The sequence below is a fragment of the Eucalyptus grandis genome, chromosome 7, assembly GCF_016545825.1.
Source record: "Eucalyptus grandis isolate ANBG69807.140 chromosome 7, ASM1654582v1, whole genome shotgun sequence".
In the NCBI taxonomy this organism is placed as follows: Eukaryota; Viridiplantae; Streptophyta; class Magnoliopsida; order Myrtales; family Myrtaceae; genus Eucalyptus; species Eucalyptus grandis.
The window spans coordinates 20,737,531-20,753,693 of NC_052618.1; the positions used below are offsets into that span (position 1 = coordinate 20,737,531).

At 40.4% G+C, this 16,163-nt stretch overlaps 1 protein-coding gene across 1 annotated transcript; it reads right to left on the minus strand.

Moving 5' to 3' along the window:
* LOC120295560 (oligopeptide transporter 4-like) lies at positions 1-6,883 on the minus strand. The gene is made up of 6 exons (XM_039316789.1): positions 6,224-6,883; positions 4,618-4,715; positions 1,649-2,212; positions 1,290-1,542; positions 1,000-1,182; positions 1-904 (listed from the first exon to the last, which is right to left on the minus strand). The coding sequence occupies exons 1-6, from the start codon at positions 6,785-6,787 to the stop codon at positions 290-292; spliced, it is 2,277 nt and encodes a 758-aa protein (XP_039172723.1). The 5' UTR covers positions 6,788-6,883; the 3' UTR covers positions 1-289.
* Between the last annotated feature and the right edge of the window lie 9,280 nt (positions 6,884-16,163).

Genomic DNA, 16,163 nt, shown 5'->3' on the forward strand with positions numbered 1-16,163 from the left:
TCGAGGAATAGGATCATTGCAAATACAGACCGTGACCGTGCCTGCTTATGACAGCTTGATTACTTCAGCTTTTATCAATCGTGACCCTCTTCTCTGTATCTCCAAGCGAAGTACTTTACTGAAACCATTCATCATAATCCAATGACTAATGCAAACAAATAAATCCACAATTTTGGTAACATGAGAGGAAAACGAAGTACATCAAGCATCTACATTTCCTGTAGTCAGACTCCATTATCTTCAAACTTTTCAAGTTGTAGTCGTTGTGGACTTTTCTAATGAATTCACATTATTTCGTCGGACATCCATCCACAGATATCCCTTTGGCGGTCGGACAAGTCGCCAAGTCACAATGCTCGCCACCCGTTCCCCACCAATTCAGTCCTTTGTTCTCCATTCCTAGACAAAAGTACAAAAGCACCCCCATGAACGCCACTCCGGCGTCCATTGCTGCAGAGAGCACGTAGTTGTACCTCTGCCACCACTTCTTCCGGTAACGGAAGACAAAGAAATTGAATATTGTCCCCACGAGTACCCATGCATTGTAGTTCAATGGTGTGGCGGGTGGCATGTTACCCGTCGCCCCAAGGAGCACCGGGAGGTTAATCAGCGGGATCCAGGATTTGTCCGGGAATGCCTTGTGCAGCAACCAGACTAGGAATGGGCCAACTGCGCCGCCGAGGAAGAACCAGTTCATGGCCTGGTAGTTCCCTTGGACTCCAAAGATGCGCTTAGGCCCCGCCAAGCCCCATATCACGGAGGCGTCGAAGAATACCCTGTCATTCGGGCACGTCCAGGGGCTGTCTGGCGGCAGGAGCTCAGTTTGGCATATGTTGGTGATGGAGTTGAGCAGCCACCATGCCACAGCCATGTTGATGGTCCCGGCAATGATCGTGCCAATGAACTGCATCAACCATGGTGGGTTTTAAATTCCAACAACCAGCCAAAATACTTCCAGCAATCTAAGATTTTTAGTCATAAGTAATCAATAGAATGTACCTGAACTAAGAACATGGATCTTGGAGGGATCTTCATGTAATGTCCAAGCTTGAAGTCATTGAGGAAGGACACAGCCTGGGCCATGCTCATGTAGCCGTAGGTCTTGAAGCACACATTGGCTATCGGATGACCCGGATATATCACCCCCATGATATATTCTGTAATAATGTTCAATCCTGGCGTCTGTAAATGAAGGTCATATTGAGAATCGGTGTCAATATGATAAGGTACCAATGATGCAAAGCAATAAGACTTGTTTGTTTTTTTTCTTTTTTTGTTCAGCAGATGACCTGATTTGTCGTGGCGGTGATGATACTGATTGGAAGAGTGAAGATAAAAGCAAGGGTGCTGGCAAAGAGAAGTCCCCACCATGGCATTTGGACCTGCTTGTTCAAGAATATGCAGAGCGCGAGAGACACTGCGACAGTTAGAACCAGCAACAAATAAAACCACCACGAAGGGATGTCCTTGTATCTTCTCATCAATCTCGTGTGGATGTCTTCCTTCCCCTTGTATGAGGCACGATACCGCTCATATATTTCTCTGTCCCCATTGTCCGAGCAAGCAACATTTCAGAATCTATTTCATCCATATCAGAGGACAAAAGCCAGGATCCAGAGACTTAATCAGGTCAAGATGTAATTAGTACCTTCCATAGAAGAAGCCGACATGGGTCAGTGTGGAAGCGATGGTTGCAAAACCGAACCCGTAAGTGAAAGCAAAGAGCGTGCTGAGATGAATCCGTCCTTGATCCTCATATTTGGCCAAGTCCAGCTCGAAGTTGCTGTTCACGATGGCGGTGATGTTGTACGCCTGGCCTTGTTTCGTGAATAAGTTCGATGAAAAGATGGGAAATCTATCCGCACCATACAAATTGAATCCCCAATATGCTAACGGGATGGCAACATACACCACCAATGCATATCCCGCGAAAATGTTCATTATGGCGAAGAATGGGCATATGAGAGGGCTGAATAAGAAGGACGCGACCACAGTCCAATCGAGGGTCAGTGCTCCAAGCCCGAGCCCTTTCATCCCGGACCCAATCTGCTGAGCTGTGACTGACTTGGAGAAGATCCAGCAAATCCAGGATATGTTTGTGAGCGTCGAGAAGAGGTAGCCTGGGACGACGTACCACGAGAAGCTGCATATCAAGGCTATTATGAAGAATTTTGCCCGCGACATGCGTTGATCATCTTTCTCATGCAAGGCCCTGCGAAATTCATATGGCATACCAATATCAGATGACAGACAATCTGATGAACATGATTATTTTTGCACATTCAGCTTATCGTCGGCAGATGCAACCTCGGAAGGTACCAAATATCATAACGACAACACATTTTATTATGGTATGGCCATCAAACACTTGACAGGTACTGAATTTTTATCATGCAGATCCTTAAGAAACGTCAGAATCGAATTACAACTTCATAAGCCCATCATGTCCAAATGTCCGTTGGAGTAAGTCATCTTTTCCTTGCAAGACGGAAAGCTTCGACAATGGACATGGTTTTCTGTACTTATGAACAGTGTTTTCATTCTCTCGCTCCGTCTTGTTGTTCTAATTGCCACCGATCGGCTTATGCTTACTCATCTGATCTACGTCCTACTCGGTTCTAACTCAAGGTCTTGTCTTCCAGTTATTGTTATGGGACAGATTTCTCGCTGCCGACATTGATCAGGGGTTAGATACTCTATAGGCCTAACTATCTCCTAAGGCAGCCCAATACAATTTCCAAGACGAGCTCCCTGCATCGACGTCCCGTTTAAGTCGCATTTTGAAAGCGAAACGCTCCTTAATTTCCTCACTGATGTAGGAATTGCTGCTGGTATGATCTTGTCAGACCTTACGTCACAGCTATAGAAACTTCAGCAGAGCAATATGCATTTTAGTCAATGCATGCAACCATGTTCGCAGAAATCTTTGATTTGTTGTGACTCCAGATGGAACATTTCAAAGAGAATGATCAATTAAGAAAGGGATAATTAAGTAATTAATTGGTATAAGAAAGAAGAAGAGTGGAAGGTTACAAAATTCAATAATAAAGTCAATCATAAATAAAAGCTAGTTAAGGATGTCTACCTAAATTATATGTTAATGTATTATAATAGGATGCCAATTCCATAAGAAGTCTTCGCGGGAAAATCATAAGCTCGGTTAATTTAATCATAAACATTTTAATTTTGTCAATGTAATTATGAATTTTCATGCAAAACCCCAATGTTGTCCTCTTGTTGATTGCTGTTCATCTTAGCATGCCAATGCGTAGAACAACTAACAATATTGGAGTTTTGCGCAGAGGTTTGAGGACTATATCAATAATATTAAAAGTTTATGACTGAATTAATATTCCTCATAATAGATTTAAGATTGATTCAGTAATTGTGGTCAAGGTCTTGGAAGCACCTAAAGATGAAGTTGGGATGTGAATGCTTTTATATTTGGATCGATACCGAAGGATGAATCTACGGCGGAATCTACACTCGGTTCAGGACCACCCACGTCATTGGGTGTTCGAATCAAGGGTTGACTTTGAACACGAATTGACGTCTCATCGTTCGCATTCCGTGGATCACACCAGTCGCCGTGATAGACCAGCCAAAGGATTTCCTCTTGCTTACGCATGGACAACTCTTCTTATTATATTCAATAAACCATCATTACACATATAATATATAGGAAAAATTCTAAATGAGAGCCAGGCGGGACCGGACCAAAGCGACCTTTTGACACTTCCCATTTGGATTCTACTATGATCTATCGATACTGTTCATTGTAGTCCGGTGGCTTTTCTTCTTTCTATCTGCTTTAAGTGGCCTTTAAACGTGGGCTTCCCTTGTATATATATGGCTGCTTAATTATAAAAATAATATTTAGAACATAATCTTAGAAAGAAAAAGGACCAGGGCTGCTGAAGCCGCACATGCCGACAATTGAACCGACGAGTTTGCTTGTTCGAAAATTCAAACTCAACCTCCAAGTGACCCGACAATTGAACCGCCACTACGGAGGCAAATGTCCAAGTCGGGGCCATTATGTGTTCCTACGACTTAGCTTTTTCTTCCCTTTTTAGATTATTTTTATGATGAGGAGAAAAAGGAAGAAGAGATCAATCTATCGAGAAAATCTTATTGCAATTTTTTTATCAAAAATGTGACGGAATTATGGAAAGGGTTTACGTAGTTTTTCAGAATAAAAATTTGCACACTCGACATCACGGGTTTCTCACAAGGCTAGCTATTACCCTCTCGGCATGAAATTAAATTTCGTACTACAGAAACAAATTTCTGCACCTGTTTGAATGTGCATATGACGTTGGTTATTGTTAAGATAGATGTCCTCTTAACTATTACAATGGATAATTATAATATTGTATTATTACTCTTGGTTTCTTTTCTTCCATGACAGAGACCCATTCAGTTTAGAGGAGGTGAGTGGCCCAATTCATCCTTTACGTCAAAATTTAAAAGTGAAGGACTGATTAAATCAATTTGGTCGAGAGAATTTCTTAATTTCGAGTAGCAAACATTATTAATTATCTCTTGGAGAAAGGGTGATTTTGCGCAATTTTCTTGAAAATAAAATAAAATAAAAATAAATGACGAATTACTAACCGGAAGAGGGAGACTTGAACGAGAGTGCTTGGCCACCACATGTGAGCAGGCTCCACCGCGTACTTCCTCAGCAGCCCCGCCCATCCGTATCCCAGCACCTGCGCTCCTCTTCTCCTCACGTCGTTAGCATTCTCTTTGGCCACCCAAAAAAGAAAAAAACAATTTTTCCATGCAACTTCTATTCTCTAATTTGAAAATTCTAGACTTTGTAACTGAGATATATATCGGAGAAAACATACAATCTTTTTTGGGCTTTTGTATTACATCAAGTTCAGCTCTGAAGTCCAAAATCTAGGGCTATTGAAATCTCAAGGCGAAATGAGCAGTAGACAGTATTAAATAAAGATTAGGATACCACAAATGTCTTAACCTCCACTCGGCATTTATTTGGTGCCATATACTTTTGATCGATTACTCAAGTAGCATAATTTTTAAAGATATGTTCATCAATGTGATTTCCCTTGTCAAAAAGTTTGACGTGGCATTAGATTTTCTTTCACTAGTCAAAAAAGTCCTTAAAAAGTTATGCTACTCAATTAATCGATCAAAAGTCACAGCACCCAAATAGCCAATTGAAAAGTTATAGCACCAAAATGAGTGTCATGCGAAAAATACAACACTTCTTACGATTTTTTTTAGTAAAAAGTACAAATGGGAATATGTCAGGAGTACTTTATTGTAATGGGAATTCATATGTTAGGACCATCTCTAGATATTTTTTATTTTTACAGTGTACAGTAATTTTAGTGTTTGTAGATATTTTAGGCCTTTCTGAGGATTAGAATATAAGCATGTGGTTGTCCAAGTGCTCTGCACCAGCTGGCGATTAGAAAGTGACTGAATCTCCTCTCACCTCATCTCATCTAACTAATATAAATTGAGAGAGTTTTTCCATGACCTACCATTCCTCGTGCCCACCACTAGTAAATTATCTCTTTTTAGTCATAAATTAATTACATATCAATGGCGTAATGTATGTATGATAATATTCCTTTCGCTTGCTTCCTCTTTGAAGCTAACTGCATAAAATAATTATTGTTGAATTTTTTCCAATTATAGAGTCCCGTGGCAACTTTCTACAGGCCACTTGAATTGCTGGGAATTCTTAGAAAAAGGGTGACTTTGTAAGAATCAAAAGTTAATAAAATAAAGTAAAAATTCAAAATAAATGTCTAAAATGAATATTGTTTAAAATAAAAACCTGAAGTGTCATCATTTTCTCGAATAAAGACATAAAGTAGATCTTATTTAAAACAATGGTATGAAGTAACTATATTAGTTTTAAAGAATGGCCTGAATTCATTAGCTAGTGAAGGGCAATTTCATCTTTTGCATTTTAAATTATTTTCCTTATTTACCAAACAGCTAGGCTAAGCCCTAATTTGAAATAGCATAATTACTTCGGACTTTTTTAAGACTAATATAATCACTTCAATCATTTATTTGAAACATTCTTCACCTTAGGTTTCTATTTGAGAAAATTAGGTATTTCAAATTTTTATTTGAAATTTTTCGTAAAATAAAAAAGAGGATCTACTCATGGAAAAAAGCAACAGAGAGAGACCAATCAAAACTCTTTGATTAAAAAGGCCAAGTTGAAAATTACCTGGGTAGTGATTATGAGAAGCCAACCGGCGAAGAAGGAGATGCTCCGAAGATAGAAGGCCTTGATTATGTTGACGATGCCCACCGCGTAGGCTGGCCCCGACCCGAATGCGCTCCCGGCGTTGGCGAAGATGGAGATGAGCACATGCTCCTTCATGTTGAACGGCCCCGGGTTGAGCGAGAATGTCCTCCGCCTGAGCCCGGGGATCCGGAACTCTGCCGTGGGGAGCACGGCTGCCATGAACCGCCCGATGGGTAGTGTCGCCACTTGCACGGTGATCTGGGTTATGACGAGGGGCTCGGTCCGGTAAGCAAAAAACTGGTTGAGGAAAGAGAGGAGGGCACACGAGAGCACCCCAAGGAACCACATCCGGAAGGTCCACACAGGTAGGGTCGGGTCGTCGGTGTTGGTCACGATGAGGCGGACTTGCTCAATAGGTGAGAGGTCATCCTCAGCGTCATCCACATCGTTCGGGGCCACCGGCTTTTTTGAGTTGGGGGCGGTGGCGGTGGCGGTGGCAGAAGGCGGGGCTTCTAGTTCTAGACTGCCCATGGTGTTAGGCATGTGTGAGTATCGAGGGGGATTCGGTTATGTGTGCGTGTGTATGATTTGAAGTGATTCGAAATGCTACGTTTAGCCTTCTTAATATGCATTGGAGGGTTCACTGGTGGAGCTTGCTTGAAAGGTTGGGCGTCAATATTCTTTTTAAGCGGGGTAGATCCAATTTGATCAAATTCAATACAAAAATAGAAAAAAGAAGGGACGGTTCCACAAGGTTCGGATGCTCCATTATTATAGTGCGATCCATTTATGCCAACTATCATTTTTTGTCTTTTTATAGATAAGAAGGCCGGGGAGGTGTTGTTAGGGTAGCTACTCTTCCTAATGTCATCATAAGCTCAATATTAGATTTTAGCTATTTATACTCAATGCACCGGTATGTATAGTGGCCTATCACCATAATCCCATAGATAAACTGGAAATCAGAAAAAATTTTATAACAGAAGTTGACTAAAGATTCATAGTATCTCGAAGTCATGACATGTGCTGCGCCTCAACACATTTCGGGGAGAACTAGCTAGCTCTGGGTTCGAGTGGCATTTCACCCTTAACCACAACTCATCCACTGATTCTTCAACATCAGTTCGGACCTCCACTTAGTTTCACCCAATGCAAGACGGTATGACTTTCTTTGCATTGAAATTGGACTATTGATTCAATGAACTTGCAATGTCATCGAGGGTTTATTATTGTACCTGTCACATCGATTCCATGAAAAATACCAGGTAAGTGAAATGCTTTACGTAAACCATGTGGAAAATCATTCATCGATAGATACGTGCTGTTGACGTCTACCGCTGCAGTTGCTCTGACCCTCTCTCTTCTGTAGACCCTCTGACCACTCTCTCCTCCGCAGGCCCTCCATCTCCTCTCTCTCTCTCTCTCTCTCTCTCTCTCTCTCTCTCTCCCTATTAGACTCCGTTCTGGTACAGAGCCAAAAAAATTTCACTCCATATGCTAAACGTGGGGCCCGGACGACACCCAATCTTTTCTTTGACCAAGGCCACCTTCTTCTTTAGACAAGCACAAGATATATGTAGACTCATCTTAGCCTTTTTAGTGATAAAAGTAATTTCAATCTGCTGGAAGCACCCGTAAACTATAAGGACTACATAAAGCCCTTTAACACATAAATAAAAATTAGAGTAAATGACACTACTAGTGCTATAACTTTTGTATGGCTCTTGACACTCAAGTGAGGGCCATAAAAAAGTTACAACAGTTATAGTATTCATATGATTGGCTGAAATGAGTTATTCTCACACTTAGACGAGATAGTTCGCGGTGAAGTTAATTTTGGGAATAAATCCAAAGTTCTTGTAATGGACAAAGGCGATATTAATATCAACTCAAAAGATAGTAGTAATGTTACTGTTGTAGATGTTTATTTTGTGCTATGACTTTTTTGGAACTTAGTAAGTGTTAGGCAACTTTTCAAAAGAGGCCACAAAGTCCACATTGAAAATGGAGTTTGCACTATTATGGGTGTAAACAATAATTTGATCACAACGGTCTAGATGACAAAGAATAAGATATTCCCTCTTACTCTTCAGATGAAGAATCTTTTGAACTTTCATGCAATGATGAAAGATAGCAACTGGTTGTGGCATCTTCAATTTGGTCATCTAAATTTTCGTAGACTAAAATTATTGGTCCAAAAAAAGATGGTGATTGGCATGACATTGATTGACATTCTAAATCACCCATGCAGAGGATGTCTTGTTGGAACACAACGTCGAGAATCATTTCTAGTCGAAAAGCCAAGAGCAAAACAACCATTGGAGTTGGTACATACGGACATATGTAGGCTTGTTGAGGTGGAGTCATTCATACAAAAATGTATACATTAATTTTTGTAGATGATTTTACCAAAATAACATGGGTGTATTTTCTTAGAGAAAAATGTGAAGCTTTTGTCAGTGTAAAGAATTTAAAGTCTATGTTGAAAAGCATAATGACTTTATTCTAAAGACGTTGAGATCAGATAGAGGGGGAGCATTCACTTCGAATGAATTTGATAAATATTGTAAAATTCATGGGGTGAAACGTCAGTTGACTGCCAGCTATACTCAATAAAATGGTTTAGTAGAAAGAAAGGATAGGACAATATTTGAAATGGCAAGAAGTATGCTAAAGGCTAAAATTGAAAAGTTTTTGGAAAAAGTTATTGTGTGTATAGTATTTCTATTAAACATGTGTCCAACAAGAGTGTTCTTGGAAGAATTCCAAAAGAGGCTTAGAGTGGGAACAAGCCAAATGTTTCGTTCCTACAAGTATTTGGGTGTGTGGCAAAAGTTGGACAACAAAAGCAAAAAGTGCATTTTCATTGGCTACAGTGACATGACTAAGGGTTAAAAGTTGTATAATCCAATCAGTGAGAAAGTAATCATCAGTAATGATGTCTAGTTTCTTAAAGATGAAGCCTAGGACTAGACTCAGAAGATTGACTAGAACAGCATCACCATTAAAGATGAACAATTGGCCAGAGAGACAGAAAAATCTTCAATTGGAGATCCATCATCTTTGCCTAGTAGTTCAATTTCTTCACCAAGAGTAGCTTCAAAACCGATGATACATCGTTTGCAGCGATTGAGGGAGATGCCATCAAGATTCAAGGATTACGTGATCACAAGAGATAATGATAGTGATAATGAAGGAATCACTAATGAAACTATGGTAAATTTTTCTTTATTTGTAGAATGTGACCCCATATCCTATGATGACACGGTAGTAGATGAGAAGTGGATCCAATCGATGGATGAAGAAATCCACTCCATTGAAAAGAATGACACATGGAGCTAACTTCTCTACCACATGATAAGAAGCCCATTGGTGTCAAGTGGGTATATAAGATGAAGTACAAGCCAGACCGTCAAGTGGACTGATATAAAGTTAGGCTGGTTTTAAAAGGCTACAAGCAAAAAGCCAAGTATTGATTATTTTTAAGTATTTGCACCACGGCTCAAATTGAAATCATTTGGATGATTTTAGCACTTGCAGCTTAGAATCGTTGGAAGATCCACCAAATGGATGTGAAATCAGTGTTTCTTAATGGTGTTCTTGAAGACGAAGTCTATGTGGAGCAATGGCAGGGTTATGAGAAGAAAGGGCATGAAAATCAAGTTTATAAATTAAAGAAAGTATCATATGGACTAAAACATGCACCTTGAGCATGGTACATGAGGATTGACATGTATTTGTTAAAGCATGGCTTTCAAAAATGTCCATATGAACATATACTATAATCAAGTCAAACACTAACAGTAACATAATAATTGTGTGCCTTGTGTTGATGATTTGATATATACAAGTTGTGAAAAGATGTTTGTTGAATTCAAAAAGGCTAAGATTAGTCATTTCAAATGACGGATTTAGAATTAATGCCCTATTTTTTAGGCCTTAAAGTGAAGCAAACAAATAATGGCATATTTATTTCACAGTAGAAATATGCTAATGATATTCTAAAGCGATTCAAGATGGAATAGCTCAAACCAAAACAGACTCTTGCAGCAGAACGGTTGGAGTTGAAGAAAGAAGGAACCAGTGAACTAGTGAATCCCACTTATTTCAAAAGCATTGTTGGCGATTTAAGATATTTAGCTTCTACAAGGCCAGATATTACTTATGGTGTGGGAATTATTAGTCAATTTATAAAGAAACCATGCCAATCACATTTGCAAGCAGCAAAAATAATTATATGGTATGTCAGTGGAACTCGTGATCATGGGACTTTATATTCTCACACTAACAATTTTAGTTTGGTGGGATACACAGACAGTGATTGGGTAGGTGATATAAAGACCCATAAGAGAACTTCTGGATATACTTCTTCTTCTTTTCGGATCAAGAGTAATTTCTTGGTCCTCCAAAAAACAAGAAGTCGTCGCACACAACTGAAGTAGAATATATAACATTAGCTTCGACAGCATGTCAAGCAATATGGCTCCTTAGGATACTATGTGAATTGATGCATACGCATGAACAAGCAGGTCCTACCAAAATAATGTGTGATAACAAATTGGCTATGGCATTAGCCAAGAATCCTGTTTTTCATGGTAGGACCAAACATATCGATATCAAGTATCAATATATTCGTGAGCAAGTCAAAGATGGTGAAATTGAGCTTAATTTCTGCAAATCAAAAGATTGGATTACAGATATTTTAACTAAACCACTGAAGGCAAATTCATTTGAAAAATTGAAGACGATGCTTGGAGATGTTGAATTCCGAAATCAATTTTAAGGGAGGCTATTGAAATAAAATAATATTGATTATTGGACAATGGTTGTTGGATGAGAAACTTGCAAACATTGAAGAAGAGCCATAAAGACTTCACAATGGTTGCATTTTTCTTTGACATTGGACTGTTTCGTTCTCTCTCTTAATGATATGTGGTTGTTATGTTTTTCTTTATTAAAGGAATGAAATTATGAGTTGTAAATCAAGCCACAAGTTATAGTCCATGAAAACACAAAGAAGAGGAAACATTCTCAATAAAAATTTCTCCCTCCAATTTCTAGCGTTCTTATTATAAGTTTCCAGAGTTTATTATCTTTCTTTTGGTTCCAATAGGCTCACGCCGCCCAATCCTTAACATCGCAAGAGAACGCAGTTGCGCCCGTCTCCAGAGTCACATTGCCTCTCGGAGCCATGCTGAATCTCTGGAGAAACATCCCTGCCGCGAAATTGCTGTGGTAGAGAAGCACGAACTGTGCATGGTCCTAGCCGAATTGGTGCCGCCACAAGTGGTTTTCCACCCAGAGGGCAACGTTCCAATTCTCACTAATGGCGGATGACGGCGGTAATGGATCTTTCAAGGCCTCGAGGTCGAAAAGGAAAATCATGAGTGCGATAACCACAGCGGCGGTCGACAAGAGTATTAGGCAAGAAGTAACACGATCTGCTGCTTTTATTGCTGCTACTCGGTTGAATTCGGGATCGTAGCGTTGCGGTCGCTGAACTTCCATGGCCTTCGCCACTCAGTTTCTTCTTTGATATCTAAGTTACTTCCTCGAGTTTGAAGTAAACATGCATACATATATATAGAGAAAGAGAAGATCGCGTTGATGAACTCCAACTTGGGAAAGCCTTAGAAAATTCTATATAATCCAACTCTGATTCAGAAGAACTCCTTTATGTTTTCTTTCATTTCATCGAGCCAATCCATGGGATTTCGTGGGGCGATTAATCGAATCCTTAAACTACCAAAAAAATTGCATTTTAATCTTAAAATTCGTCACGATTGTCCACTTTAGTCCTCGCTCTGTCAACGTAATATAAGTTTTCGTTCACTTAAAACAGAGAATAAATGGAAGGATTCGGAAATATTATCTAAAATGTGATAAACCTACTATATGGATGTCAATTTAGTTCTAAGCGTTTTAAACTAACCAATTTAGTCATTTGTACTAATTTTGATCAGAAATCAATAACAAGGATATTAGCCCTGCCACCTAGGATAGACAATACTGATGTAGATAATTTTATAATTTTTAATGATTTTTTTCTACTTTTGGTTCTTTTCTTTGTTGTTTTTACTGTGGGCCAGCCACCCTTGCCAGCACTAGGTGGAGCCTTGGCAATCCTTGCTTTGGCTAGCGAGAGCCGTGATGCCCTCATCAAATCCAACCCTGGCAAGGGTGTCCTGGCATTCTAGGGCCATAGATTAAAAAAAAAAAGGAAATAAACGAAAAGAAAGAAAAGAGGTAAAAAAAAAAAGTAAGAAAAGAGTAGATAAATTTTTGTTGACATCTAAATTTTGGCATCCCTGTTATCCATGTATTGCATAGAAAAATTAAGAATTAATTTTCAACCCCTAAAACAAAAGCATATAATTTTAGCAATATTTTATTATTATTATTATTGTATCATACCAGTGACAAATAGTTTTGAATTGATGGTTCTGAGTTTTAACTTGATGAGTCGGACTAAGCCCATAGAGAGAGGGATTGAGGAATAGCGATTTGATATTTTCAATAAATCTTTTATATATTCATGCAATATATATAGTGAGGGATATATTTTGCAATAGAAGGAAAAGATTTCGGATGAAATATCAAAACATAAGAGGGAATATTGCACGTGGTAGCATATACTCGATGTCATGCTTTGGGCGACATATTGTGAAAGAGGCAGCATATTAGCATAAAGAAAGAAATCTTGTCGTATAAAGGGGATGTGCTTACAGAGAGAAAATAGGAAAGTATATGCATGTACAAGAAAAAGGAAAGCGGGTCGTGTCCATCCTGGAAGAAATCATATCATTGACCTATGAAAGACTCTCGATGGTATGACAGAGGGAGGCCACACAATTCCATACACGGCCACGTTGAGAATGCATTGAGAGACACACGTGAGAAGGGAGGGAGGGGGTCCTCTCTCGACCAAGCCGTGAGACTCCCCTGCCACGCAAGACTTGTGCCACTTGCCACTACGCCTATGCCATTGTTGTGCCTCACCACCCGTGACACTATTTTGAGCAGCCTGCAATCCGCGATGATTAGTTGCTGATCCGACAACGCTAAGCTGCTGCCTCTAGCTTGACGTCCCCTGTTGCTGCTGCTCGCCACCCCCATCGTCGTTTGTGCTGCTGTGTCTAGTACCCGAACTACCGCCTTTCATCACTGCTGCTCACCCAACTGAACCTTGAGCAACCAATGACACCGCCCCTGCTGTCCAGACAAGCCAGACCACCAACAGATACCTTCATCGACGACCTTAGCCTCAATTACTTGCTATTCAGATTGTGCCATCGATTTTCTTTGCTTCGCAAGCTGAATTGTGCACCAGCGAACACCACATCATTGGGGTCACACAACTCAAAAGGACATTAAAAAAAGCCAAGAAATTTCTCCTTTCCCTAGGGTTCGGGCTTCACGTTCAGTTAGTCCTACTCAATGGGTTTGATGTTGCAAAGTTCCATCCCAATAATAGTCCAACGCTTCAAGCACGCCTACATTAGTAAATTCAGCATCTCTGTTGGTCCCTGTTGCTGTGCAAGACCACCTCCTTGACCAACTTTCAAATATTTTAGTGAATTTCCAATTCTGGATGAACGCACGAGCGATGCAATAGTGGCGGTCCAGCAAGCTCTCAGTCAAAAGCTAGCATAATCTTGATTTTTTTCGCAGGTTACTGCTAAGTCTCCGTTATGCAGAGTCCTTTTCATCAACATGGCGTGCTTCTATAGTCTAGAGTCCCCCTATCAAATCAACGTACTTCAAGACTCTAGAGTTTCTCTTAATCGACACAATAATGTTTTCTTGATGACCCAAGAGCTCCTGACATTCAGGCTTCTTTCAGAGTGCATTATGATATTAGGAGATAAGAAACCTTCACAAACATTCAAGGTATTCTCTCTCAAGTGCACCGACACTTGACTCGGTCGAGTTATCTCCAAAAGATTTTTCTCCAGATTCAGTCTGATTAAGGCGATCAAAGAAAGGTTCGGTCCTAGTCAAGTAAAACCTCAGTTTAGGTGACTGTAAAATGGTACAGGTCCTAAACAATATTTATTGCTTTAACAAGCGACATAAAAAGGTGCAAATCCTGGAAAAGCTGCTTCTTATTCAAGCAACCATAGAAAGGTACGAGTCCTGGAAAGTGAATCCCCATTTAGGCGACTATAGAATGGTACAAGTCCTAGACAATATATGTTTTCCATTCCAGCGACCGTAGAAAGGTACGAGTCTTGAAGAAGCAATTTTTTTATCAAGGCAACCGAAAAAAAAAAAAGTTTAGGTCCTAGACAACCAAATACTGCCATATTGGGCAACCGTAGAAAGGTACAAATCCTAGAAAAGTAGTCTCCTTACAAAGCCTCATTACTATGCTGGGCAACCGTAGAAAGATATGGGTCTTGGACATGTAACACTAACTATCTTGAATTACTCTACCCTCCTTGAAGGTAAGTTATTCCAGGTAGGTTCATTTATTATTTGCATTAGCATTTCCATGCATCATATAAATTGCGTTCCAAAATGGAATTCATTTTCCAACAAAAAATCATTGAGTGCATGTATGATACAATTTTAGGTCTCAATTTGTCTTTGAATGCAACCTCTACAAGCTCACCTTCAAAGAGGAACAGTTGTTGATACCTAAATTTTGACAACCCGTTTAATCATTTATCGCATTAAAAAAATTGGATTAATTTTACCCCTAAAAAAGAATATTAGAATTAAATTGTATAACATATAGTTTTAGGAGCATTTTTTTATTATTGCATTTGTATCGGACTGGTGACAAATGGATTTGACTTGGTAGTTCGAGCTTTAATTTGACGAGTTGGACTAAACCCACGAAGAGAACAAATTAGCCCAAGCCCGTTATTTATTTTTTTTTTATGACCGAAAATTATATTGTGAAAAATAGAGATTTGATATTTTCGGTGATATGACGGTGGACTTTTCAATATCCTCGGATAGGGCAAGTGTGATAAAGAGATATTGCGAGCTCATCTTTATAAGATTTGGAATTTGAGAAAAATCTCATTGCAATCTTGAATCTTTAGCAATATGTGATAAAATCGATGGAGGATATTGCATTCGGGAGGTGATTTTCGAGGATGTTGATTTGCAGAATGAAATAAAGCCCTAATCCACTCACCTATAAAAAGGTTGCTACACTACAAAAAGCGTGGGGCTTTTTCCTTCTTCTTTTTTAGGTCAAAATTCAAAAGAAAAATTTCTTTCTTTTTTTGGGAGGGGTTAAGGTCAACTAGCTGGTGTCCCTTCTGCTGAAAAAAGTACAGCAGAGATAGGGGGAGGGGACGTGAGGTAAAGAGCTAAGAGAAAAAAGGAAAAAAGAAGAACTGTTGATCTTCTTCGTAAAGTCCTCACCAGCCACCGCCTCACTCGCGACTCCACTAGCCACCGTTGCCCCTCGCCTCGTCTGCAGCCCGTGCCAACTCATGACCTGCCTATTGCTGACGACCCCGTTCGCCGACGCCCGCCACCGCTGCCTCTGCTCCGCCTGTGACCTACAGCAGCCTAGCCCCCGCTCGCCATCTCCGAGCACCACCGTCGCTGCAACCCGACGCTAGAAGCCGCCGCCCCTACCACGACTCCACCCTCAACCCGCTCGCAACCACTTGGCGCCCGTCTCCTGTAGCTCCGAACCACGGCCCACCGACGCCTGCAACCAACAACCAAGCTCACGAGCTCGCCTCTCACCGCGCTGGTTGCCACCCTTTTACGCTCCTCTCAACCCCCCGCAATTCCAGCCCTGCGACGCCTACAGCACCCTTGTCCAGCTCCACTTGCCGACCTCCCTATCCTCTTCGCGCTCTGCTGCAGCACCGCCCCTCCAGGCCATCCCCAGCCGGTCTTCGAGCACCACTGCTTCTCCGCCAGCCCAAGCGAGCACTGCCCCTTTGCT